Source organism: Mangifera indica, chromosome 16 (assembly GCF_011075055.1).
Source record: "Mangifera indica cultivar Alphonso chromosome 16, CATAS_Mindica_2.1, whole genome shotgun sequence".
Taxonomy (NCBI): domain Eukaryota; kingdom Viridiplantae; phylum Streptophyta; class Magnoliopsida; order Sapindales; family Anacardiaceae; genus Mangifera; species Mangifera indica.
This window is the reverse complement of record NC_058152.1, coordinates 12,754,311-12,781,355: the sequence shown is the minus strand read 5'-3', so window position 1 is coordinate 12,781,355 and position 27,045 is coordinate 12,754,311. Positions and strand designations below refer to the sequence as shown.

The 27,045-nt window shown below is 33.0% G+C and overlaps 3 protein-coding genes across 3 annotated transcripts in view; 2 read left to right on the top strand and 1 right to left on the bottom strand.

Annotated features, from left to right (window-relative positions):
* Positions 1 to 17,905, top strand: part of LOC123198573 (disease resistance protein RPV1-like) — a 40,076-nt gene extending 22,171 nt beyond the window's left edge. Inside the window, exons 2-4 of the mRNA XM_044613283.1 lie at positions 651 to 1,457; positions 15,938 to 16,766; positions 16,881 to 17,905. Coding sequence (XP_044469218.1) covers positions 651 to 1,314 — 664 coding nt within the window. The 3' untranslated portion in view covers positions 1,315 to 1,457; positions 15,938 to 16,766; positions 16,881 to 17,905. The remainder of the gene's footprint in view (positions 1 to 650; positions 1,458 to 15,937; positions 16,767 to 16,880) is intronic.
* LOC123198575 lies at positions 3,825 to 26,225 on the bottom strand. The gene is made up of 6 exons (XM_044613285.1): positions 26,167 to 26,225; positions 6,688 to 6,769; positions 6,404 to 6,501; positions 4,429 to 4,503; positions 4,206 to 4,311; positions 3,825 to 4,105 (listed from the first exon to the last, which is right to left on the bottom strand). The coding sequence occupies exons 2-6, from the start codon at positions 6,753 to 6,755 to the stop codon at positions 4,084 to 4,086; spliced, it is 369 nt and encodes a 122-aa protein (XP_044469220.1). The 5' UTR covers positions 6,756 to 6,769; positions 26,167 to 26,225; the 3' UTR covers positions 3,825 to 4,083.
* Positions 11,414 to 20,295, top strand: LOC123199010 (disease resistance-like protein DSC1). The gene is made up of 10 exons (XM_044613809.1): positions 11,414 to 11,726; positions 11,992 to 12,368; positions 12,448 to 12,558; positions 12,645 to 12,826; positions 13,979 to 14,110; positions 14,258 to 14,493; positions 15,141 to 16,210; positions 16,473 to 16,766; positions 16,881 to 17,915; positions 19,768 to 20,295. Exons 1-10 carry the CDS (start codon positions 11,414 to 11,416, stop codon positions 20,293 to 20,295), a joined length of 4,278 nt encoding a protein of 1,425 aa, XP_044469744.1.
* Positions 26,226 to 27,045: the final 820 nt, after the last annotated feature.

Here is a 27,045-nt window from a genome sequence, read left to right as displayed (position 1 = left end):
AGAACTCCAGGTAACTGTAAATTTTTTTATCAATGTTTTTACGTAATAATCTTTTCTTTTTTTTGGTAAGTACTTTGAAGCTACAAATTACCAATTTTTATGTAATAATCTTACATACAGCAGTTCCATGTATTTTCTATTTTTATTATCTTTTCCAGATTTACTGGGAACAGAATCAGATGGTCAAAATAATAATCAATTGGGTTCTTGTTGTGTGTCTTCTTGCCCAAAACACAGAAAAACTTAATACAAACACAATCCGTTAATATGAACCGTCAGCTTTACTTTTTTGGATGACAGCTAATTACTATCTAAATATGATATATCATTGAATATATACTTACTGATTATTTATTTTTTTTTGGAGAATTGAATTGAATTGAATTTTAGCATTGAAAAGTTTTACAAGTTTTTAGGACATGGAAAGTGATGATCAAATTATATTTGAATCCAAAATTTTGTGCCACTGAGAAATGAAGTTTAGTTCATGTCATGATGCAGTTCTTCATCATGCCAATCTTACGTTTTAAAAATTTTTATTCAATGAACAGTCAAAAGAAACAGAAAAGAACTAAAATTATGTTATATTTTTTTATTCTATCATTTAATTTTAGTATCATATTATTTAATTTTTTATTTTTTATTTTTAGGAATGAGGCAACGTTGGTAAAAGATATTGCCAATGATATATGGAGGAAATTGGATTACAACTCCTCATTTATTCTTACCCAAAAGCTAGTTGGACTAGAGTCATCAATTGAAGAGATTGAAAATTTATTATGTTCAAAGGGTGTTTGCAAGCTAGGAATTTGGGGCATTGGTGGCATAGGAAAAACTACTCTTGCTAGTGCTATATTTGAAAAAATCTCTAAACAGTTTGAAGCTTCTTACTTCATTTTGAATATTAGAGAAGAATCAGAGAAAAGCGGGGGATTAAATGACTTATGCCAAAAATTGAGCTCTGCAATTTTAGGGGATGAACATCTCAATCATGGATTCACCTTTAGAAGAAAAAGTCTTATCAGCAGAAAAAAAGTTCTTATTGTGTTTGATGATGTAACGAAGTTAGAACAAATAGAACGTTTAATGAGAGCTTTTGACGACTTGGATTCAAATAGTCGAATCATTATAACAACAAGGGATAAACATGTGCTAAGAAGTTGTGAAGTAGATCACATTCATGAAATGAAAGGGTTATGTTTTGATAATGCTCTTCAACTTTTTGCCCTATATGCCTTTAGAGGAAACACTATAATAGAGGATTATGTCGAGTTATCATCTAGTATAGTAGCTTACGCTGACGGGTTCCACTAGCTCTTAAAGTTCTTGGTTCCTTTCTATTCAAGAGGACGAAGAGAGAATGGGAAAGTGCACTAAAAAACTTAAGAACAAGTCTTCATGTGGATGTCCACAAGGTGTTAAAAATAAGTTATGATGGATTAAATGATAAAGAGAAGGTTGAGTGATGAATTGTAGAGTTTCTAGAAGGCTAGTTCAATGGTAACTTAATTGGTTTCATTTTGTATGTTGTTGTATCATTGCAAGATTATTAAGAACTTCAAATTTTCCGAATTGGATTTATCTGACTGTTAAGGAGAGGTCATTTCCTTTGGCCGTTTATTTGAATCAAAAGGGTTTGAGGCTAAGATTATTCAATCAGATTAGAAGCCCTGTTTTCTATGGTTTTTATAGCCTTAACACATACTAATAACTCGTAAACATCTTTCTCAAGGTTATGCCCTCAAAAATGGTGGCTGCCTAAATATTTCTGCTACATGGTAACTGGACTCAAACATTGAATTTAATTTATTTATTTAGTGAGATTTTAACTTGCAAACCTTCTTTCAACTCTTTTCAATGACTTCTCATGTTTATTTAACTCTTTTATCTATAATAATATATATATATTTTTTTATGTTTTACATGCTAAACATTGTTTGTAAGGTATCTTTTAATTGTTGCCTATGGTTATTTCTAAATTATTTCCCTTTTGTTTCAAATATATAATTTATATTTTAAGCATGAAAGATGTCCTATATGTTTCAATTGGTTTATCAAGATTTTGTATATAACTCCACATATTAATAAACTTCACATGATTAGGATTTTTATTTTTCATTTTTTTTAACAGAATAGTTATACAGTGATCCCAACTCATAACCTATAGAAAATGATCTTTGTCTTTCAATTTGTCACATGTAGAAATAGCGTAAGGCTATGCTGTTATTGGTATTATCGTTATTGTTGATGGTAGTATGCATTGTATTTTACAGACTACTTTATGTGATTCACAAATTGCTGCACCATTGAAACCTGAAGATTGTCTATTTAGAGAAAATCTGATGTAAGTACAAAGTCCATGAGCTCATTATATTAGGTCAGAACTGGTTGATAAGATTCCCTTTATGTCCCTCTTTCATATGGTAAAACGATGGCTAATGCATTTAGTTAATGTTGCCTCCTGAACTACTCGCTAACTTTCTGTCTATGCTATGTTGATAGAAATTAACTAGTAATTAAATTGGTGTAAGCTTGCAATTAACTAGTAATTAATTTGGTGTTATTACAGATAGGTATTATATCCCTTGCTGCTTGGCATAGCTTGGAGAAATAATTTGATGTGAAATTTGCTAATCATCTAGCCGCACTCTCTGTACAGGGGTTGTTGAGTCCTTGGTTAACAGTGGGAAACAAATCAATGCCGTACATTTCATTGATGCCTTACCGTGTTTGCAATATTTCCTGGCTTCCTCACATTCTCAGAAATAATGTGACAATTAGAATTGAAGAAGGGCATGAAATAAAGAAGCAGATTTAGATGAGAACAGACGAAGCACAAAAATAGAAAGATATGAGCTAACCTTGTCTTCTCAGTGGTGAAAAAGGGCTATGTCTGAAGGCCCTCTGCAGCTGGAGTATTCAATTAGGTTACAGTCAAAAACAACAAAAATGCAGTTTCCTTCAAAATGAAGGGGAAATGGATATCATATTAAGCTCAAGCATTTACTTCCAAATCAACAAAAATAGCTGAAAAGCATAAGGAACAAATCAGACTGTCAGAGCAATCAGCATTTACAGAGCATACAACCACATTCTCAGAAACTGGTGACTGGGAAGAGCGATCTCTAATGCCGGTCAAAACCTGAAAAATGAATTTTAAAAAACTTACTCTTTTTTTCTTTTATTTTTTAATTCAATGGGGCACCTATGCGAATCTATTATTAGAGAAGAGATTTTTTTTTTTTTTAAATTCAGTGAAAGAAGCACTTCTGAACAAAATCTGGATAAACCCAGAGAATCTGTGAGAGCATATATTCTCACCTGTTAATCACCAACAGACAGGTGTCTGAAATTTTTCATTTCTTTGTCCGTGGACATACAATACAAGCACTTCAACATCTCAACGCTGCACACCTGAAAGAACTCAAAATTATTGATCAGCAAAACTGAAACTATTGAATACAAATGATGCTAACGTTGGTTGTTTTACCAGTGAAAAGGCAGCTGCTGCAATTTCTACAGTCTCTCTCCAACTTAAGTTAATCTTAAGTCTCTCTACTCAGCCTTGTTCCAACACTTCAGACCATTTCTCCTCCACCACCCAAGAGCACAATCAACAAGTGCACAACAGAACCACTACTCCAGCAAGCAAATTTCAATTTCACAGCATCAACCTACCAAAATGAAGCAATGTAATAGCAGAAAAATAGGGGGCAGTACAGAATGCTATCAGAAAATGTTTCTTTCATTTATCAATGTAATATTCAATCACTCCTCAATTCATTTCATTACAATGCTGTCAATAGGAATAAACTGGAAACTACTTCAGAAAAAACACACTCCAATACGAAGATGAAAATACTAAGCTAGCTAATACGAGAGGCCAGTACTCCCCCGAAAAATAAACTCTCAATACAAATTTTTCTACATGATTCTTTCTACACAGCAATGCTCTCCCACTCCCATTTTAATTCTCATAACCGCCCCTATTTCCATCCCAGTCTTAGGTAGTGTGTCATTATTTAGAGCTGCTGACATGTACATCCCAGGTCCATTTTCTCCCTTTGCTGCATCTGGATTTCTTCAGGGTTTCTCTTCTTTGGGCCTGCATGAATAAACTTTAGCAATTAGTACCATATCAACAAATTTACAGAGATGAACTTCTATGCATTTTGAAATCTCTTTCAATCAAATTATGCAATAACCTTGAGGTTGACATGAGATTCCTGAATGGTCTTTCCATCCTTCTTTTTGCTCCACACGTGTCCATCCTTCTTTTTGCTCCACACGTGTCCATCCTTCTTAAACTTTCAAAGAGTTTGACGAGGTATCATAAAAAAATAAACCACTGGGAATTAGAAATCAATGCAACAATGAATTGCATGGGTCAAAAAGTTGGAAGAAACAAGGTTCTAAATGAAACAATACTTGTAGGTGTTTCTGGTTGTTGAGAGATAAGTATATCGAGGCTTTTATAGTTGGCAAATATTTCACCTATTTCAGCTGCACTAAACCATCAAATTTGAGCTGGTTAGTAAATATGCATTTTATGTGTATAATACATGTTTGTCGTATTTTACCATTTTAAACATGTTTCATCAATGTGTATTTTAGATCACATCGTATCTTTCAATTGTTGTGTACATGACTATATTTAAGTCTTACTCTTTTATTTATTTATTTTTTTGAAAAAAAATCAGGAAGTAGATAAATCATAAACACAACAAGAGGGTTACCAAAGTAACCCCTCAATCTTCCCAAGAAGCTAGAAAAGTTAGACCCCTCAAGTATAAAAGTTTACATAAGTTTCTCTTTAACATAAGTTCTTGTATTGATTAAAAGTTTTTTTTATTTTTGGAATTAAAACAATCCATTGTTACTCCTGTTACTCTAAGAGTGTTTATCCAAAATTCCGCTGCATAATTTTAGAAGTTTCATTTATGACTCAAAAAACTTGGTGAAAATGGAGGTAGACTTATGGTGTTAAATGGAGAAATGATACATGTTACAGTTACACTTGGGTAACTCTAGCCTTACAAGTCATAATTGGTGCACCAAAAATAGATATAAACTCAAATGATGAAAATGGATTTACAACCCTTCATCGGGCAGCAAAATATTGAAGGTAAAACTCTTACCACATATTTGGCGCCACCCACAAAGAGTTTTACCTCTTATATTTTGTAGCCCAATAAAAAGTTGAAAATTCATTCTCATTACTTAAATTTATATATATTTTTGCTGCACCAAATATGTCTTAAAAAGTCAAAATATAACCAAGTGCAACTGCAAAGTGTATCACTTCTACATCTAAAATTGTAAACCAACCTTCACCTGTACCAAAAGTTTCTTGAATCATAATTGAAGCTTCTGCAAAATTATGCAACGAAATTTTGGATAAACACCTTTAGGGTAGCAATGGATTGTTTCAATTCAAAAAAAGAAAAAAAAAAAACTCTAGGAACAATACAAAAACTTGTGTTGGAAAAAAACCTATAAAAAACAGATTTTTTGTTTAGGGCTAAGGGATAAGCACCTTTAGGGTAACAATGGATTGTTTCAATTCAAAAGAAAAAAAAAAAACCTCTGGAATCAATACAAGAACTTATGTGGGAAAGAAACCTATATAAAAACAGATTTTTTGTTACCTCTTCCAATGAAATTTCTAACTTTATTGAGAAGATTAAGTGGTTACTTTGGTTGTCTTCTTGTCATGTTTATGATTTTTTGGGTTTTCTTGTTTATATTAGAAAAAATATATATAAAAGAGTAAGACTCAAAATATGACTCTATACGCAATAATTAAAAGATATGATGTGATCTAAAGTTGTCCTCTTGTCTTCCCTTTAGTGAAGAAGTACTATGCCTACATGTTCCCTGCATCAATGGTATTCAATTAACTTGGTAGGAAATCAATAACAAAAATCAACCCTTCAAAATAAAAGTGGAAAAATGAAATTATATCAACCTTAAGCATGCACTTCCAAAAGAACCAAAGAAAAAGCCAAAAAACCATGGACAAATCAAATTGCAGCAACAGTAAGCATACTTATTTTTATGAATTTTTTATTTGAAGACATTAGTTAACAAAGCAGGCACTTGCACTTAAACAAATTTATTTAACAAAAGATACAAAAATTAAAAATTAAAAAACAATATCTTCTGAGAAGTTGTCATAAGACTCATATCATCTGAATAAACCCCAAGAATCTTTGAGGAGGAGACAATTGTTTCTTACTTTTCAATCATTAGATACATACGCCTTTGCAAATTTTCATTTGTTTCTAAATAAACATACAAGCAATTCAACATCTCAACTATGTTGTAAAATTTCACTCTTGTTAATTGATGAAACAGATAGACAACATTGAATATAAAATCTAAATCAAATTATTGCACGAACCTTGAAATTTTAATAAACTCATGTACCATCTTTGCATCTTTCTTTTTCTTTTTACACCACACGTGGTCATCCTTCCTAAACTCTCAAAGCCTTTGCAGCTTAATGACAAAAAAGAAGCCACTTGCAATTAATGCAACTTAGCCAAATTACATCCATAAAAAGGTTAGAAAAATAAAATCCCAAATGAAACAATACTTGGAGGCCTTCGTTGTGGTTGAGAGGCAAGTATTTGAAGCTTTTCATGGTTTTCAAATATTTTACATATTTCAATTACATTCAATCACCTATGTTGCGCTTCTTTCACAATTTCTTCAACACCCGCGTCATTCAAACAATCTGCAACGTCATTCATATCAGTAAAACAATTTAAATTGTGAACTCATTCATTAGTACTTTCTCCGTTCAATCAGAAAGCATCTACTTGAAAGTGCCATAAGAAAGGTGTTAAAGATGAAACAAATGGTTGCAAAAACAGAGTACTCTGTTTATCGGAAAGTGTTATGATACTAAAATTTGGTGAAAAAATGAAAACAGGGTTGATTGATTGAAAAAAAAAAAAATGGAAGAGCAAAAAAGGAACCCTAAGTTTATAAAGAGAACTGAAATACTATATAACCTCTTATTTTATTAATAGAATGGCAAAAAATTACATTGCTTGAATTACATTTGAATTTATACTCCTTTGTGTCTGATGTCACAATCCTGGCGAAATGCAATAACCACCATTTATCTTTTATAGAGAAAGCACACTAACATTGATTCTAATGAGAGAGGCAAAAAGTGTCATATATGATAAGAGGACTGTGATGAAATGAAATGAGAGAAGTTTACATTGAGGTGGTCGAAGAGCAAATCCAGCGGGGTACCGATCACTTCGTTGAGAGATTTCCGGAAGAAAGATACGAAAGTTGGTACAGAATTTTATGTGGAGTCATTTTTCAAGTACACCCAGAAAAATTCAAATGCAAACTTGTAAAATTAATTTCTCTAGCATGCTCAATTAATTTCATCTGTTAATAAACATTTGGTAGCAATGATACTTATCATGCCTCAACTCTGAAAATTGTTCCATAGACTTCATCAACTACAGCAATTCACAAGGGCTACTAGGTGTGCCAGGATGAGGGAGGAAATCATTCTTAGTCTCTTGGAAGAAGGCTGATTTTTAAACTCAGATTTGTAACCTGGCATTCCATCTCCAGAAAGCACAGATTTTAACAAAACAAAGCAAACTAATCAATTGATTACTTGTAAATCAAATAGAGTTATAAGAAACCGTACCTGATATCCAAAATGGGTATAGTTTTTCCAGTTTCTTGGGAAGATTGAGCTGTTAGTCTTCTTGCTGCCTTTGCAATATTTCTGATATTTTCAGAAATAATGTGACAATGAGAATTGAAGAAGAGCATGGAATAAAGAAGCAGATTTAGATGACAACAGATGAACTGACGATGCACAAAAGTAGAAAGATATGAGCTAACCTTGTCTTCTCGGTAGTAAAAAAGATCTATACCGAGAAGACACACCTTCTTTACCTTTGAATACATATTGTAACCCAATTTTTTGATCTTGGTTTATGTTTACGGGTGAATATCGTTAATGTTAAAATTTTGTTTACTGTTTCATTGTGTTATAGTTTTTTTTATCACGTAAATGCTTCCCAACACAACAACCCTTACACAAGTCTTTAGTTTCAACTCTAGAGTTTTTAATCTTTGATTCGCCAACCAATTTCTGTTTTGTATTAAAATTGATTTTTCAGTGGGTTAATTCTTTTAGAGTGATACTACATATACAAACTGTTATTTTGTACTTGTGGCTTAAACTTGAACCGAGGGTATAATGGTAATTTGGCAAAGTTAGTAAGGGTTTTTTGTCATTTAAGCATGAGGGGCAGATAAGTAATTTTTGCTAGCTTAATCCCTCAATACATTTGCTATTCTTCTTCCCAGCATTGCATATTGCAGAAACAAATTACCCAACCCTTTTTCTCTTGCTCTCGGTCTGCTTCCTCTGCTAAGGTTACTGTGCACAGGTGAGAAGTCAAAGATGCTTAGTAGGTAGTAGTATATGTGTTGAGGTCATACGAACCATGAAAAACTTGAGCTTGATAAAATATATATGTTTTTTTTTTTAAACTTTTGGACATTTAATTCAATCCAACTTACTGTTCTTCTCTCATCCATTGCTTGTATATTTCTAAATGAGGGGCCCGTCTATCTAAAATTTTGAATGTTGGCAGAAAATTGTCCATTTTGTCATGTTTCCAGCAGCAATTTATACAACACCTCAAACAGTCATCAACAGAGCAATTTATAGTATTCAATTCTTAGTTGCATGTTCAACAAAGAAAACTATTCCACCCTGGCTATTCAAATTGAGTGCAAGCAATTTGAATAACATGTTACTGTAATCATAACCTACGAATACATGATCTGATTCAATAACCTCACGCTTTAGGTCTTTCACCACAGGTAGAATAACGTCGATTCATAAGCTGACATTGATAATTGGCTTTCGTTCCTGATCTTGACACCTTGATCGATTCAGGAAAGATAGAAGTTAATAATCTAAGACAGTCATCTCAGCAAGTGGAAGATGCTCTGACTCAAGGCAAGGAGAAATTGCAGTCGACTCTTGCTGAAACTGTTGGTATAAGGAGGTTGCATCCCAAAGATACCTACTGCAATGGAGAAGTTGGAAGCTCTGGTCAGCTTTTTGAACTAGGTAAGAATCCGGGTATTGCTGCCGATCTTAACTTTCAATATCTTTCTGTAATGCGTTTTCTGACCAGTTAATTAGTTCTTTATCAGCACATCTAATTTAAGTTGAGAAACTTTCTAGCGAGTTGAATTTCCATTTATCTGTGAAATTGAAGTTTTCTTCTGCTTCTAACATTTGTTTAAGCACTATGCAGATCGAATGCATACCTGTGATGCCAGACAAATCACACCTATTTTCTCATCCCTTTCCTTTTAGACCATCTTCTTCGCTTTGAATTCATTATTTTGGCGATTTATTGCAGTCATGATTTGTAGGAAATATCATTTCGTGATGAGCTAAAAAACCGTAGTTGATTTTTCCTTCAGTGCTTTGCTTTTCTGCAAACTTAAGTATGGCTACATAGTCAAATATGGACATTCTCTACTGTTGATAGTTTCTCTGAATAAGATTTCATGACCGGCAACCAGACCACTAATCGGTTTCTGTTAGCAAAAATGATATGATTGGCAGAAAGTAATATACTGATCTTAGCATAACATGGTTCTTTAAATTTCGGATTCATACGATTTGATACATGTTAGTTTGTACTTGGAACGTCTTGACATGTTATCAAATTTATAAGCTCTTGTCCGAACAGGCTGATTATTTTGGACAAGAAACACTACAGCAGATGTCTTGTATCCTAACAACTTGCCAGGTTGCTCGAGGCTTGCTTGCACTAGGAGAGTACTTCCAAGGCCTTGGAGCTTTTAGTTCAATTTGGGCCACCCATCCTCGTGACACTGCCTAATCTTATACCAGAAAATATTAACAAGCTCAAACTCTTTGGAAGATCATCACTGCTCAAACTTCGTTTCCTGATTAGAGGTACCTCTGGACATTGTTGTTATAAACATAATTTGCAAACTTTAAATTGCTGACATTTTTGAAGCAGCCACAAGCATTAGGGAAATTGTGAATATAGTCTTTTAACCGGGACGAAGTTAAGTTTGTAGTTAAATCAATTTTTGATGCATGATGTTCATTTTTATGATCTTTTAAAGCATATATTTAAGGTTTATGTTTTCAAGGTACCTTTGCAATGTTGTCATGTAAATTTTTACAAGGCAACAGTCTTATGAATTATTCAATTAAAATTAATCTCATCTAACCCTTGTTTATTATTATTGAGAGTTCATAAAATTTAGGCCGTCTATCTTTTGTCATGGCCATAAAGAATGAAAGACAAGGTTAATAGACTATTTTCCCCCCAAGGTTTGTCAAAATGATGTTCTGATCTTTTAAATTTAAAAGAGCCAATGTTCACTTGCCATCTACTTCTGTTAGTGAATTTCATTAGGTGAAATAAATGAAAATCATTTTATATACATTTTTCTTTTTTTTCTATTTTCTCCTTTCCCTCTTATTCTTTTTATTTTTCTTTTCCTCTTATTTTTTCTATTTTCCCTTTCCAAAAGTTTTGAGAGTAATTGTAATTTTAAAAATACTAGAGGTGTTAATAAAAATTTTTAGGTTTCTTTTAACCTTAAAAAAAGTTCAAAGTGGTTTTTGAAATTTTAAAATTTCAAGTTGAATCATTTCAAAATAACCAGTTTTTTTAATAAGAAAATCTTATTTAAATTGAACTTTTTTTTTTTTTGAGACCAAACTGACCACTCCAACCAATGATAGTCTGTGGTGGTTGAATTTAATCAAAATAAAATATAAGTTGAGACAAAATCAAATATAAAATTGGAAAAGGGAAGAATACTTTTTTTTGGATAAACAATTAGCACCCATATGACCCTCTCTTGGAGAAGTATAGAGAAAGACCAATCAAGGGGCATTGATGACTCGGGTATTAGTAGGGAGGTGAAAGTTATGGAGATTGTGAATGACAACTCTTGGAAATGGTCAGCTGCGGACTCTAATGCACTTTCAGAGATCAAGGGGCATTGATGAATAATCCTAGAGATGGCTTAGATTCTATCGCATGGTTGCCGTCATCCAATGGTCAGTTTTCTATGAAGTCGATTTGGAATGAGTTCAGGAGTAAGAAAAGAGAGGTTAAGTGGGCTGACCTTGTATGTCACAAAAAACACATTCCTAGACAAGCTATTATCCTCTTGTTGGCAATTAAGCAAAGACTCATGACTAGAGACAAATTTGTCAAACTTGGACTCACAAATAATGCTAAATGCGTGTTATGTAATCATTATGATGAGGATATAAACCACATTTTCTTCAGATGTGAATACAACAACTATATTTGGAAGACCATTTTGAGGAAAAGTTTCTTGAGTTATAATGGGCAAAACTAGAACTCCTTTATTGACGAAATTTCTTTGGATTGGAAGGAGGTCAGTTAAAATTCTTCATGGGCAAGTTAAGCCTGGGGCTACTATTTATGCCATTTGGAAGGAAAGAAACAACAGGATTTTCTCCAATCTTCTGCAGCTCAAAGATAGAATTGTGGAAAGGCTCAGAAGACTGGTAAGAGGCAAAGGGGCTGACCTCTCAAATTTTTCGCCTACTAATGTCAATAAAGCCATTGCTAGGAATTGGAACCTCCTCAACTGCATCTTTAACCTTCAAATGCTAAGGCTTCTCCTCTTTGGAGGTGGCAGCCCTTTTTGCAAACAGTATGTTCTTTTGTAGGTTCCCTCTTTCTGATCTTTAGTCGAGTCCTATTCTGTAGGCTTTGGTGCTGGTTGCAGTGGTAAATATTGATAGCTTTTCCCCTCTCCATTGCCTCAACTCTGCTGCTGGGATTTTCTCTTCTGCTCTTTCCTGGTGGCTTTTGAAACCTGCCTTTTCGCTACTGTCTTCTGGAGCTTGAATCTCCTGTTTCCTGGTGCTTGTGTTTGCTTCTAAATTCTGATCAGAAGCTTTTGCATCAGTTTTCTGTGCTTCCCCTGTTTTTGCCGTTCATTCCCCTGCTTCTCCTGCTGTTGTTCTCCTGGCCTCCCTTTTCCCCGGCTGTGGCTTGGTTTCGCGCCCTCAAAAATTTCTCGTGGTCTGCTACTTGGTTTCCATGCAGTTGAGGCATGCTTCTGGTCATCATGGACCTTCGGTCTTTGCTGGTCTGGTTGGCTTGAATTCTTCCCGCTGGCTTTTCTTGCATCTTCAAATTTTTGCTCCTGGATTGCTACATGATGATATGGTCCTCCGGTTTGGGCTTAATTATCCTCCGTTGATGGGTTCTGGTCTGAAATTCCTGAGCTGTAGTCCTTCTATGAGGATCTTTGGATGCTGGTTTGTTGTATGATCAAGCAAGCTGAGTTTTGTCTCTCCGAGTAGAGCGTCCGAATTCATTGAGTTCGGATTGTCAATTGATTCAGCCGGTGCTCCTGTCATCTCCTGATTTTGCTTTTGTCTATTACGTCTGCTTCCCAGTGTTGGCACCTGCATTTCCTCCTGATGTGCTTTGTAGTGCTCCGGTTGCTGTGCTGGTTGTTCTCAGTTGTTGGCCTGCAGTGCTACATTCGAGTTTGGAGCCAGTAGTCCGCTCTCTGCTGCTATACCGTTTCTTTTGCAGGCTGATGCTGGTTTCTTGTCTGGTGCTGCTGGAGTCCGGAAATGCATCCGAACTCTCTGCGTCCTTGCTTGCTGCTGTGGTATGGATTTCTTTCCAGGTGTAATGCATTTCCCTGGTGCCCGAGGATCTGCCTTGGCATCTCTTTTGCTTGTTTCTGTGGCAGCTATTTATTTGTTGTCTTAGTTTGTGGAAGCTGTCCAAGTCATTCGGCCTCAGCCCCAATTTTCCAACAGTGTGGTTCCCGGGCCTTGGATTAATTTATTGAGTTGATGGGCTCCGTGAGTTTCTTTGGGATGCAATGTTTGTATAGCCTTGGTGCATGGTTGTTTGGATGCTATAATGTGTTGTAATTCCTTAGCATATGCTTCATGTTCTCTTTGAGTCTTGATAGGACTCTTCCTTGTTGTCTGGGCTTTTATTATGTTTTGGCAGTGTATTATTGGCTATCCTCCTTGGGGATGAGTTCAGGATGTATTGGGACTGTTTTTGGAAGATTTTGTAATATAAAATATTTACCTGTAAAAAAAATAAAATAAAATTTTGAGTCAATACTCGATTCTATAATCATTATATTGTAAATAAAGAATTGTTAATTAGAAACAAAATTAATTAATTAATTAGAAACAAAAGGCACAATTCGATAGTTTGTGGTCTGGATTTCCACAACTGAATTCACGATTCAAATATTGAAAAACTAAAATCAAAATTTGCCAAATACACAAAGAATTGCAGGGAAATTCCTGAAATGCTTTAACGATCTTAAAAAGGATATCAAGAAAATTTTTTTCCAAATCCAGATAAAGTAAAAAAATAAAATTAATTCATGCAGACTAATTCCCACAAAAAATATTAAAACGAAATCAAATTTTCAACTGCTGAGAGCAGCAAAATTAGAAATGGAGGGAATTTAATGTTGTCATTTTCATATTTAATTTTCCAATTTCTTCGGAAGAAAAAATACAAAGAGATTTTGATGCCATGACTTGACCGCAATGGAGATTTTGATGGTCCTGTTAACATGCTACTCTAAACTAATAGTCTTAACTAATAGTCTTAACTTCAATGGAGGGAGACTATTGAGCTTAACAAATGGTCTAAATTTTCATTGGCGAAAATAGTTAAATATTTTAATATTTAATATTAATAAAATTATGTGTATAAAAAGTAAACGCAAACTTATGTTCAAACAATAATATATTACCATATAATTAAACGAATAAAAAGGCAGGCCATCTTCCTGGGAAAAGAGATGAAAAAGACGTAGATATTGTGGAATATAGTTCAATTGCTCAATTAGGTGATGTTTTAGTTTACCCTTGTTTGTTTATGCGAAGTGCCTCTCTTCACTTGCACTTTATGGCTTCCTCTTCTTCTTCGTCTTCTTCATCCATTACTCCTAAACTAGAGTATGAGGTTTTTCTTAGTTTCCGTGGTGTGGACACCCGACAAAACATTACCAGCCATCTGTATGAAGCCTTTTGTCAAAAAAAGATTAGAACTTTCATTGATGATAGCCTAGTTAGAGGAGAAGAAATTTCTATATCTCTTTTGAAGGCAATTGAACATTCAAAGATCTCGGTTATCATTTTTTCTAAAGGGTATGCTTCCTCAAGATGGTGTCTCAGAGAACTTGAAGAGATTGTTAAATGTAAGAACACTTATGATCAGATCATAATACCGGTCTTCTATGAAGTAGATCCATCTGATGTGAGGAATCAAACTGGGGATTTTGGGAAAGCATTTGCTGAGCTTGAAAAGCGTTTTATGGATGATTCAGAGATGTTGCAGAGATGGAGGACTGCTTTGAGGGATGCGGCCAATTATCTGGTTATGATTCAAAGAACTCTAGGTAACTGTAAATTTTTTTGTCAATGTTTTTATGTAATAATCTTTTGTTTTTGGTAAGCATTTTGTAAGCTACAAATTACCAATTTTTATGTAATAATCTTACATACGGCAGTTCCTTATATTTTCTGTTTTTATTATCTTTTCCAGATTTGCTGGAGACAGATTAGATGGTCAAAATAATAATCAATTGGAAGTTTGACATTGTTTTTTATAGTATGCTAATTTGGGTTGGGTTCTTGTTGTGTGTCTTCTTGCCCAAAACACAGAAAAACTTAATACAAACACAATCCATTAATATGAACCGTCAGTTTTACTTTTTTGGATGACAGCTAATTACTATCTAAATATGATATATCATTGAATATATACTTACTGATAAGTTTTACAAGTTTTTAGGACATGGAAAGTGATGATCAAATTATATTGGAATCCAAAATATTGTGCCACTGAGAAATGAAGTTTAGTTCATGTCATGACGCAGTTCTTCATCATGCCAATCTTGCGTTTTAAAAATTTTTATTCAATGAACAGTCAAAAGAAACAGAAAAGAACTAAAATTATGTTATATTTCTTTATTTGGTTTTCAGTCATTTAAGTTTAGTATCATATTATTTAATTATTTATTTTTTATTTTTAGGAATGAGGCAGTGTTGGTAAAGGATATTGTCAATGATATATGGAGGAAATTGGATTACAACTCCTCATTTATTCTTACCAAGAACCTAATTGGACTAGAGTCATCAATTGAGAAGATTGAAAATTTATTATGTTCAAAGGGTGTTTGGAAGCTAGGAATTTGGGGCATCGGGGGCATAGGAAAAACTACTCTTGCTAGTGCTATATTTGAAAAAATCTCTAAACAGTTTGAAGCATCTTACTTCATTTTGAATATTAGAGAAGAATTAGAGAAAAACGGGGGATTAAATGACTTATGCCAAAAATTGAGTTCTGCAATTTTAGAGGATGAACATCTCAATCATGGATTCACCTTTAGAAGAAAAAGTCTTATTAGCAGAAAAAAAGTTCTTATTGTGTTTGATGATGTAACAAAGTTAGTACAAATAGAATGTTTAATGGGAGTTTTTGACGACTTGGATTCAAATAGTCAAATCATTTTAACAACAAGGGATAAACATGTGCTAAGAAATTGTGAAGTGGATCACATTCATGAAATGAAAGGGTTATGTTTTGATAATGCTCTTCAACTTTTTGCCCTAAATGCCTTTCGACAAAACACTCCAATTGAAGATTATAACGAGCTATCATCTATAGTAGTAGCTTATGTTAAGGGTGTTCCACTAGCTCTTAAAGTTCTAGGTTCCTTTTTATTCAAGAGGACGAAGAGAGAATGGGAAAGTGTACTGAAAAACTTAAGAACAAGTCTTCATGTAGATGTCCACAAGGTGTTAAAAATAAGTTATGATGGATTAAATGATAAAGACAAGGTTGTATTTTTAGATATTGCATGTTTCTTTAAAGGATTTAAAAGAGATCTCATAGAAGCAATCTTGAATGCTTGTGACTTTGACTCTCATATTTGTATAAATGTTCTCATTGAAAGGTGTCTCATAACTACATCATCTAACACCATAATAATGCATGATTTACTTGAAGAAATGGGTAGAAAAATTGTTCAGCAAGAATCAATTGATGATCCTGGCAAACGTAGTCGATTGTGGGATCCCGATGCAATCTTTTCAGTGTTGAAGTATAATATGGTAAAAGCCAGAACACTTATTTTTTATTTCTATTTTATACATACATATAATAAAATATTAGTTAGCAGAATATTCATTTCCAGTTATCATTGGGAACTAAATTATTTGGTATAGGGTAGCAATGACACAACTATTATTATTTTATTTACATATTCTGAAAAGAAATTTGAGAAAGAAATATATTTGAGAGTAAATTACTTAAGAATTGATGTAATTAAGCAATTTCAAATTGACTTTTCACCAATATGCTTGTGATTTCCAGGGAACTAGAGCAATTCGAAGTATATGCTTTCATACGTTCAAAGTAAAAGCGTTGCATTTAAATCCTAAAGCTTTCAACAAGATGCAAAACCTAAGATTCTTGGAAATTTATGAGTTCGAACATGAAAAGAAGGTGCATGGTTTTGAGAAACTTGAGTCTGATTTCTCTGAGCTAAGGTACTTTTGCTGGCATGGATATTCTGACAAATCATTGCCACCAAATTTTAATCCAAAGAACCTTGTTGCACTTTACATACCTGATAGCAATGTTAGACAACTTTGGACTGGTGACCAGGTATTTATTAACTTTTATATTGCTCTTTTTTGTACACTTTAAATTATAATTTTTTGTTAGATGTGTTTCTAGCTTTACTTCATTTAATTTTATTATTTTTTCTTTTTCTGGCAGGTTCTTGTTAATTTGAAACATATTGATCTCAATCACTCTAAGTATCTATATAGTATACCAGATTTATCACTTATGCCAAATCTTGAGTGCTTAGAGCTTGGAGATTGTACAAATTTGCTTGAGAGTTTCTCATCTATCGATAATCTCCATAAACTTGTTATCCTATGTCTACAAGGATGCAAAGGCTTTGATAATCTTCCAATTAGTTCTAATTGCCAATCTCTTCAAGTAGTTATTCTCTCTAATTGCTCAAATCTCAAAGAAGTTTCATATCTCCCTAGTACAGTTGAAGTGTTATATTTAGATGGAACTGCTATTAAAGAATTCTCATCAATAGGGCATTTATTTAGACTAGTAACATTGAGTCTTAGAAAATGTTCAAAGCTTGAGAGATTACCAGATAGTATTCGTGAGTTGAAATCTCTTAAATCTCTTTATCTCTCGGGTTGTTCCAAACTTGACAGATTGCCTAATGACATGGGAAATTTACAAACTCTGGAGGTACTAGAACTGGAAGAAATTTCTTTTGCAGAAATATCAACATTTATGACAAGTTTGATCAACCTGGAGACATTATCTTTAACAAGATGTAAGACGCAAAAGCGATCGGGTATCCCACTCATGGATTTATCTGTCTTCCAAAGAATGAGTGACCTAATCTTGGTTGATTGTTGCATTGAAGTGTTACCCAACAATATTGGCCAATTATTCTCACTTAAATATTTAAATCTTGGCCAAAACAATTTGGAGACACTACCAGAGAGCATCAAAGACCTCTCTAACCTGATCTTTCTTGATTTAAGCAATTGCCAGAGGCTTAAATACTTACCAGAGCTTCCAAGCAGGTTAATCGAACTGATTGCGGTGAATTGCATAAATCTTGAATCAATATCAAGTTTACCAGCTTCATTCCTAGGTAATTATTCAATTTGTTATGGGAATGCCTGGCTCCACAATTGTTTCAAACTAAAATTAGATATGAAAGATGCTCTCCTGAATATTGAGAGAAATGCAAATGTGTGGTATCACCATGAAGTAAGTCTATCTCTCTCATTTTTTCTGTTTTCTTATGATGTCAATTCATTTTCTATAAATTTTGAATCTTCAAATTTATAACTTTTAATGTCCCATTCAAAAGAGTTAAAAATTAAATATTAGTATACATATTTCATTGTAAAAATAAAAACATGTGAATTAAAATTTTAATTTATATAAACTTAACAAATAGCCCTATTCTTGTGGTGTCTTGCCTACTTGAGATTTTTTGGATGTATTTGGTACGTTGTATTGGATTGCACTAAGTTTTTAAAGTTTTATTAAATTGAAAATGATTTGGGTGAAACTATTAAATTTATATATAATATATAATAATTATGTTCAAATTTCATAATAATATACTAAATTATTTAAAGGGAATTTATAATATTTACTATGCAAAATCAAGTAGGCTAAGTGAGAAAAGACAAAATGAGAGAATTTTTTTTTTTTAAATTGATCATCAACATCTAAGCATACAACAACTAGGATTTATATAGAAGATTTGATTGACATGTTGGCAATCCATCTCTCTTTGATTTTTTTGATTGAAACCTAGAAAAGAAACTAGAAATTATTTGGAATGAAGATAGGTCGATGCTTGAACAACATGACTAGGTTTTCTTCTTCCTGTTTATGCTGTAATGAAACAATGAGTTTTGAATAAAACTCACCGATTTGATTTAATTGCAATTAAATACACCACTTTGTAATTCTGACACTTAAGTACCATTACAAACAAATTCACCACTTTGCAATTCAAACACTTAAGTACTATTACAAACTAATTCATCACTTTGCACTTCTCATACTTTTATTGTCAACATCTCTCCTTGAACATAACTCTCTTTCTCTTTAGCATCTCCCCTTAAACATAACTTCAATAGTTGACTCACCTTTATTCTCAACATCTCTCCTTAAACATAACTCTCTTTATTTTCATCATCTTGATGGAATTTTTTAGACAATACACACCTAATGATACTTAGTTATGAAATTAGTGGAAAGTTTAATTCAATATAATCTCAAGAAAAGATTAATTGGCTTCTTGTGTATATAAAAATTTTAAGGGAGAAGTATTTGCAAGGGTAATGACAAAACAATAAAATTATATATGCCCAATAATGAGTATACTATTAGACATATAGATACTCTATTATCTTATGATAGAGTGATTTTGAATTAAAGATTATATTAAATTAAACTATTCAAAATAGACATTGAACAAATTTGATGAAAGAAGAATGCAAGTTTTGATGAAAGAGAAAACAAAAAGTCAAGACTAGGAAAGGGAATTGAAAGCATAAATGAAATTTCTACTTTTTTTATAACTCTCTATTTTTTATTATGGAACGGTCTATTTTGGTCGAAACTCACTATTTTACATTACTAACCAAAAACTGCAATTTTTTTTTTTAGAAACATAAGACATGTCCATCAATTTATGAAAACTATTCTAACACCACAATATTCTTCACAATTATAAACAGATCCACCAATTTGTAGTTCTCATACTTTTATTCTCAACATGCTATTAAATTTACTATTCTCATTATATCTTAACTTTAAATTATATTATACAGAATTACATTTAAAATATAGCTTTCTTATTGTATAATATTTTTATACATATAAATTTACTATTGTTAACTAAATAATTAATATATTTAATTATTTTTATTTGATAAAATGAAATACTAGGTAGTCTTAACTAAGACGAAGTTGATAATTCCTTAATCAAAATATTTTCTATCTGAAAATCTTACTTGGACTATTGATTTATGAATATAAAGTTTCTTACGACATAATATTAAAATATACAGTATTAAATGGACTGCAAATGTATATGCAGGATAACTTATGGTATGAGCGAGTGGGGAACATTGTTTACCCTGGAGGTGAAATTCCAAAGTGGTTTGACTTAAAAAATAATGAATCTTTTATAAAGTTTCCAGAAGGTTGGGTCAATGATAACTTAATTGGTTTCGTTTTTTGTGTTGTTGTACCATCACAAGACTATAAACAAAATATTGGATTTCACTTGATTGTTAATGGAAAGGAGACTTATTCTAAATATTTGATTCAGTTATTCCATTCTTGGCTTAAGTTTCTTGAAGGAGAGAACGTTATTAAATCAGATCATGTAGTCATAGGTTATGTGTACATTGGAATGTTCATAAAATTTCAAAAATTCAATTTGAATAACCAAGTTGGTGTTGAGTTCTTCATTGAACAAGCAACTGAGACTGGTAAGGTTCGAAGCCAAGTGAAAAAATGTGGAATGACTTTGTTGTATGCCAAAAATGATGATTTGAGAAGGGATGCAAGAGTGGACCAAAATGATGAAAGATCTCATAAGCGATTGAAACTTGAAGATTGAAATGTTGTTACAGTAAAGGTAATGTAAGTACATAATCCCTGAGCTTATAATATTAAGTCAGAGCATGCTAATAAGATCCCCATTATGTCCCCATGTCCCTTTCTCATATGGTAAAGGGATGACTGATGGTTGTGCAAATTTAATAAAGCTTCCAGAGGAAATTTACTCCATTTCTAGGGCTTCTTGTTTACCTAATCTTCACGATATGCCTAATCTTGGAACTTTTTCCAATGGTATTCTTTGCAGAAGATGTGGCTTACTGCATGGTAGTTTAATAGTTTCAAGTAAACTTTACTTCATGTTGCCTTCTGAAATATTTGGTTAACTTTCTGCAATTTACATTCGTGGTCTATGCTTTATAGTTCTCTATTACAGAATGTTGAAGTGCCTCTTTTTTAAAATGTTATTCAGTGTGTTGTCAGGTTGGCTTTATCACAGGCTGCCAACTAGGCGTGTGGACACAAATTCCCTTGACTGTCATTTTAATATTCTTTGTATTTTCTTGCCTGGAATTGGGTTGTGTTACTAACTACTATTTAATTAGGTGTTATATGGTTACAGATATGTTTTGCTGCTATTTGGTTCTCTAGGCTATGAAAGGGTATTGATTGCTCTTCGAAACCGCTGAAAGCTTGCTATTAACTAGTAATTAATTAGGTGTTATATCCATTGCAGCTTGGCATAACTTGGAGAAATGGTTTGATGTGAAATTTGCTAGTCATCTAGCCTCACTCTCTGTACAGGGGGTTGTTGAGTCCTCAGCTAACAGCGGGAAACAAATTGATGCCGTACATTTCATTCATGCCTTCCAGCTTGCTGAAAGCTTTCCCTCTGTTCCCCTCTTGAAGACATACTTGAAGAATTGAAGGAGAAACTCACGGGGAAATGGTGTGAGTTCGGGTGGGGATACTAGTGCACAGGTTAATTTTCATACTAAAGCATAATGAGTGAGAGATGCTTGGAAATTCCTTTGTAGCTAAATGCTAAATGAGAAATTTCTTTTCAATACAGATTGATGTAAATGCACAGGAACTTGCTGCTTTGAAAGCTGTAGTTAGTTGTGTCCAAGAGTACAGGCTTGAACCTGACTATCCTCTTGATCCGCTTCAGAAAAGGATTGAACAACTGGAGAGGTCGAAATCTGATCAGAAAAGGGGTATGCATTTTGGCAGACGTCAACACTCCAGGAAACAAAGAGCAAACTGAGGATACCGTGGATTTCTTTCTCACAGTGGCAAGGCAGCTCCTCATAGGCTTGTTCTGCCTGTTTTCTGATGTTTCGTGCACTTGCGAGCAAAACTCAACATTTTCTTTGACAGGGCAGCATATGGAGGAATGCCTTGGAGATATCCTCTGGGTGGTTCCTAGCCAGGCTGTTTTTGCTCAGCTATGCTTTTATCCCCAGGATGTTGTTATCAAATGCAAGATTTCTGTGCAGCCTTAGTGAATGTGCAGAGAATTTATTTGTGAATGAATGACATTTTCTCACCCCTAATTGACATAAATAAGATTTCATCATCCAAAATCTTATTTTTTAACCCAAAATTAAACTCTTTTATTGAAACAACATAATTAAAATGTGAAATTGTCATTTTATTTCTACTGTTTTATTTATCAAAAGGTCATACAGCACTATATTAACAAAAAATTAAAAACAACACTCTAAATATTTAAATTATATAAAAAACATATTATTTCTCTGTTTTTTCACTCTCATTCCTTTTTTTTCTCTCTTTTTATAACAAAAGTGTCTTTATTGGATAATTGTATATTATAAGATAAACTGTAATTTCTGAAAATATAAAGGGTTTTCAATTTTTTGAGTGTTATTAGAAATTCATAAAAAGTTTTGAGTCTTTTGGAAAATTTTAAAATACATTATGTCCCAATAGTTTCAAAAATAATGTTATAATCTCAAAGAATTGAAAAGAATACAATTCAGGGATTAATTTTGAGTTTTTAAACTTTTTTGAAGTTTAAATTGTCATATTTAAAATATTTGAGTCTAATCAAATATTGTTGCTTTAGGAAAAGTGTTTTTTAAGCTAATTAGGGGTAAAAAAGTGTCGTACAACAAATGTCGGGTGATAAAATGTTGTTTTCGCAATATTATAAGTAATCATTTTAAATCCTCAAATGGATATAAATTTATATATGTAATTACATCATTAGACATTATTTTATTTTTGATTTAAAATTATTCAATCATATGATAACACTTATAAATGCATTTATTTATGTAGTTATAATGAGTACAAATAATTTTATTGACGTGAAAATGGTTTAGTTAATAAATTTTTGGCCAAATGATTATTTCCCACCCAAGTTTTAACATAAAGGCAAATACACACCTACGGAGTTTGAAAAACCTAAATACTCATCCATAGGCTAACTTCTGTTAAATTTTTTTATTAAAAACAAAGATAAAATTATTATTTTAACAATAATATTAAAAAAATATAAGATTCATTATATTTTTCCCCTAAGTTTTAAAAACTAACAACTTCACCTTATATCTAAAGTTTTCTAACTTTCAAAAGTAACATTCTCCCCTCCTCCAAACCTAGGGTTTATTTTCTTTCTCTCTCTGGCTACCATCTCTGAACACTAGCGACAAGGCTTTCAACCTATGAAATGTTAGCCACTAGATCTTCATCTCTTCGATGTGAAGAAGAGTCAATGAAGGTGCATCTTCGTCGATTCCAAAGGAATTAATGATTCATCGGGTCTTCTTCTCATAAAAAAGATGAAGATCTAGTGGCTAACGTTTCGTGGGTTGATCGTCAATGCCAAAGAGGGGAAGAAAATAAACCTACGTTGTGGGGAGGGGGGGGTGGGGGACGTTACTTTTAAAAATTAGAAAAGTTTTAAAAGAGTAAAGTGGTTAGTTTTTAAAACCTGTCGGGGAAAATATATTCAATTTTATATATTTTTTTAATATTATTAGTAAAATAATGATTTTTCTTAACTCTAATAGAAAATTTTGACAAAAGTTAACCAATGGATGAGTATTTGAGTTTTCCAATTTCTGCAAATGTATATTTGCCTTTGTATTAAAACTTATGTGGGAAATAATGCTTTGGCCTAAATTTTTATATGTCCTTAATAAATTTTTTGCCTAAAGACTTAATACTACCCAATGTTTAGTCGAATATTGAATTCCCGCAGTTAATTTTGAAAAATCCAAATATATGTTCAAGTCAAAAATTCTAATATGTATATCATCTCCTCTGCAGTCCCGCATCAGACAGTCGTCGACTTTCCAGCATTCAAACTCATATCCTCTCGGGCGTCTCTATTTGTCTCCTCTCTAGCTTCTCAACTCATCTCCTCTTTGGCACTCGAAATCTTGGCGAACTCTCTATTGCTTGTCTCCATATCGTTAGTGCATCGAATTGTTTGTTTTCATCAGACTTTGGTATGATTTTTTCTTCCCTGACTGAGACGAACTCTCCCATTGATGTGCTAAGTTATTACCTTTTCAATGCTTGTGTTTTGGTGCCATCTTCGTTTCTCCTTAGTGAATGGCTGTAATGAATATTCTTTTTATTGATATATGATTTAGCAGCCTTTCAATTGACAGAGAAATTAGTTGAAAGATCATCTTTTCTGTTCTCTTCCTTTTCTTTCCTTTACTTATTTGGATTTGCGCTTCTAGTGTGCAGTCATTCATTGTAATGTCTAGACTTGTTCTACATTTATTTCATATACTTATGATTATGATTCGGTTGGGTTCTGTCTTGTTTATTTATATATTTAACAATGCATAATATGGTTGTTATAGTGTTAAAGTTTATTGCTGGGGCTTCTTTGTTGTATCATGATTTTTATTTGCCAAGTGGTTTAGATGAATGTCCATATGAGGTTTTGTTATCATTTATTAGTACTATGGATTCTTTGCATAAACAAAAAGTGGGTAGTATATTGTCCTGTTAAAAATACTAATTACCTATTTGGTCAATTAAGATTTTCACGGATGATTGCAACTTGTTCCACTCCCTGGATGCTCATATTTGTTGAGCTTTATATCTGCTCTTGTTCAAGGTGCTACAAATGTTTTCTGGTTCGAATATCATCAATCACAGAAGAATTGATTTTCCTTAAGTTGTTAGTTGTGGAGATGGCTTTAGTAGCTTTGGATGTTGTTACTGTCAATAGTTTTCTGTGTTTCATGTCTTTAGTAGATCATGCTTTTTAAAATAATGCAGAAATTAAAATTCTCAGTTTTTCATCACTCAAGATCACAAATTCTTTTTCAGTACCATCTTCTTTCATTCTCACATTGCTTTCATACGAATTAGGCAGCTAGTGATGTATAAAATTCAATTGTCTAAAAGCCAGAGCTTGACAGTTTCCAAAAAACGGAATTTTTAACAGTTAATAACTTGCAATTCTGAAAATTATTTGTCATGTTTCTGAGAATTTTGAAATGAGCATGCTGGATAGCTTTGTCTGTTCTTGTACTTGTCTGAAGTCTGTTGCATTCCCTTCCATAACCATCCTTGTGATGATTGACCTCCAACATTCTGGCTCTACGGTGATTCTTTCATTTTACATACAGTCTTCTATCTGTTTTGGTATCCTATTTCATGTCATATATAGAATGTTATATATTGGTAGAAACAGAGCTATCAGTTGTTTTAGTATTCCTTCCCTTTTCATACATGTTGGAAACTAAGATGAAAAGCTTGCAGAAGGGATCAAACTTGATGCTATATCAACAACTGCAACTCCAAGCGAACCGCTCTTTTGATCAGGTGTTTTGGCCTAAATTTTTAATCCCTTAATCTATTGATTGAACATTTCACCATTCCCTTCAAACTAACACTTGACAGCTGACACTCTCCTAAAGGAATAATGAGTGAATATCTTCAAAGAGTCTCAGAGCTCACTCTCCAAATCTTTTTCTCTATATCTTGATCCACACTGTTTTGCTCTCGCTTGAATTGCCCTAGCCCTCCTAGCAAATGGCTTGGGCACCTACTCACACTCACATTGTTGGCAACACTTTTCTCTTCTTATATCTCCTCCAACCAACTCTTGTCGTGTCACCCATCCCGCCATGGTATTGTCACCCTACCAATTCGCTCCTAAATATCTTGAGAAGCGGCTTTTCAAATTGTCATTGTCGTCTTCAGAGATTCACATCCAGTTCGCATCCCAACGCTCGTATGACGATTTACTTCCCATCAGGTTTGAATTTTTTTTGTCCCTATATATAGATTTGTCCTTGATCTCTTGTTTCAAAGTGAATTTTTGTTTGAATTTGTGGTGATTTGGTATTATACTAAGCGCATCTGGATCAGTACACCACCTCAACAATTTGGTCTTGTTGTTGAAACTAGGAGTACTATTACCTAAGTCCCCTGTGCTACTTGTGAGCAATGTGGCGGGCATCAGGTTATTTTTAATTCAATTTTATCATTTTGCCATCTTCATGTGAAAAGAGGAGGAAAAGAGTCTTTGGTATTTATTGACATAATTAGGTGTCTAATTCATGCTATATATTGAATGCCTAATGTGCAGCATTCAAGGTAAATGAGTTAAAATATGCTAGAAACTTTTGGTCATGATAAATCTTAATACAAGGATGATTAAGTCTTTATCATTTGCAAATTTAGTATATCTTTTTTGATAAGTAATGTGTCATTGACATACTATACCAGAAATGTCATTATGATTCCAGTAACTTCTTGTATCCACATGTTTTATCTTCTAAATAAACATAAAAACAATTCAACATCTCATCTATGTTAATTCAAATTATTGCAGGAACCTTTAAAATTTTAATAAATTCCTGGACCGACTTTGCATCTTTCTTTTTCTTTTTAATAAAACAATCTGCAACGTCATTCATATCAGTAAGACAATTCAAATTGTGAACTCATTCATAAGTACTTGCTCTGTTCAACCAGAAAGCGTCTAGCTGAAAGTGCCATAAGAAAGGTGTTCAAGATGAAACAAATGGTTGCAGAAACAGAGTACTCTGTTTATTACAAAGTGTAATGATACTAAAATTTGGTGAAAAAATGAAAACAGTGTGGATTGATTGAAAAAAATTTGAGAGCACAAAAGGAACCCTAAGTTTATTAAAAGAATGGGAAAATGTTTCTTTGTTTGAATTACATTTGAATTTATGCTCCTTTGTGTCTGATGTGGCAATCCTGGTGAAATGCAATAACCACCATTTATCTTTTATAGAGAAAACACACTAATATTGATTCTAAGCCGTTGGATTTTACTAAATGAGTCGTTAACTAACCGTTAGTTTTCTGCTGAAAGGCTCGTGCCTCCTCTAACACAGTTAAGCCAAAGCAACAACCTACTTGTTTGACTACATTCTCAACATAAAAGGAAAGAAGAAAGGCAAAAAGTGTCATAAATGAAAAGAGAAAAAAGGAAAGAAGACAAGCGGAAAGTGTCATAAATGATAAGAGAATTGTGATGAAATGAAATGAGAGACGTTTACATTGAGATGGTCGAAGAGCAAATCCAAGGGGGTACCGATCACTTCGTTCAGAGATTTCCAGAAGAAAGATATGAAAGTTGGTACAGAGTTTTATGTGGAGTCATTTTTCAAGTACACCCAGAAAAATTCAAACGCCAACTTGTAAAATTAATTTCTCTAGCATGCTCAATTAATTTCATCTGTTAAAAAACATTTGTTAGCAATGATATTTATCATGCCTCACCTCTGAAAATTGTTCAATTGAATACCTGTGAACAATATAGTGCAACAAGACTCACTGT

Excerpts from the sequence above, each read along its gene's own strand:
- LOC123198575 (XM_044613285.1), bottom strand. The coding sequence starts at position 6,755 with ATGAATGACGTTGCAGATTGTTTGAATGACGCGGGTGTTGAAGAAATT. Across the intron at positions 6,502-6,687 it reads GTGAAAGAAGCGCAACATAG|CTGCAAAGGCTTTGAGAGTT; the intron begins GTGATTGAATGT and ends TTTGTCATTAAG. Across the intron at positions 4,106-4,205 it reads AATCTCATGTCAACCTCAAG|GCCCAAAGAAGAGAAACCCT; the intron begins GTTATTGCATAA and ends TTATTCATGCAG.
- LOC123199010 (XM_044613809.1), top strand. The coding sequence starts at position 11,414 with ATGGGCAAAACTAGAACTCCTTTATTGACGAAATTTCTTTGGATTGGA. Across the intron at positions 12,369-12,447 it reads TCTTTGGATGCTGGTTTGTT|CCGGTGCTCCTGTCATCTCC; the intron begins GTATGATCAAGC and ends CAATTGATTCAG. Across the intron at positions 12,827-13,978 it reads GCTATTTATTTGTTGTCTTA|TGCCTCTCTTCACTTGCACT; the intron begins GTTTGTGGAAGC and ends GTTTATGCGAAG.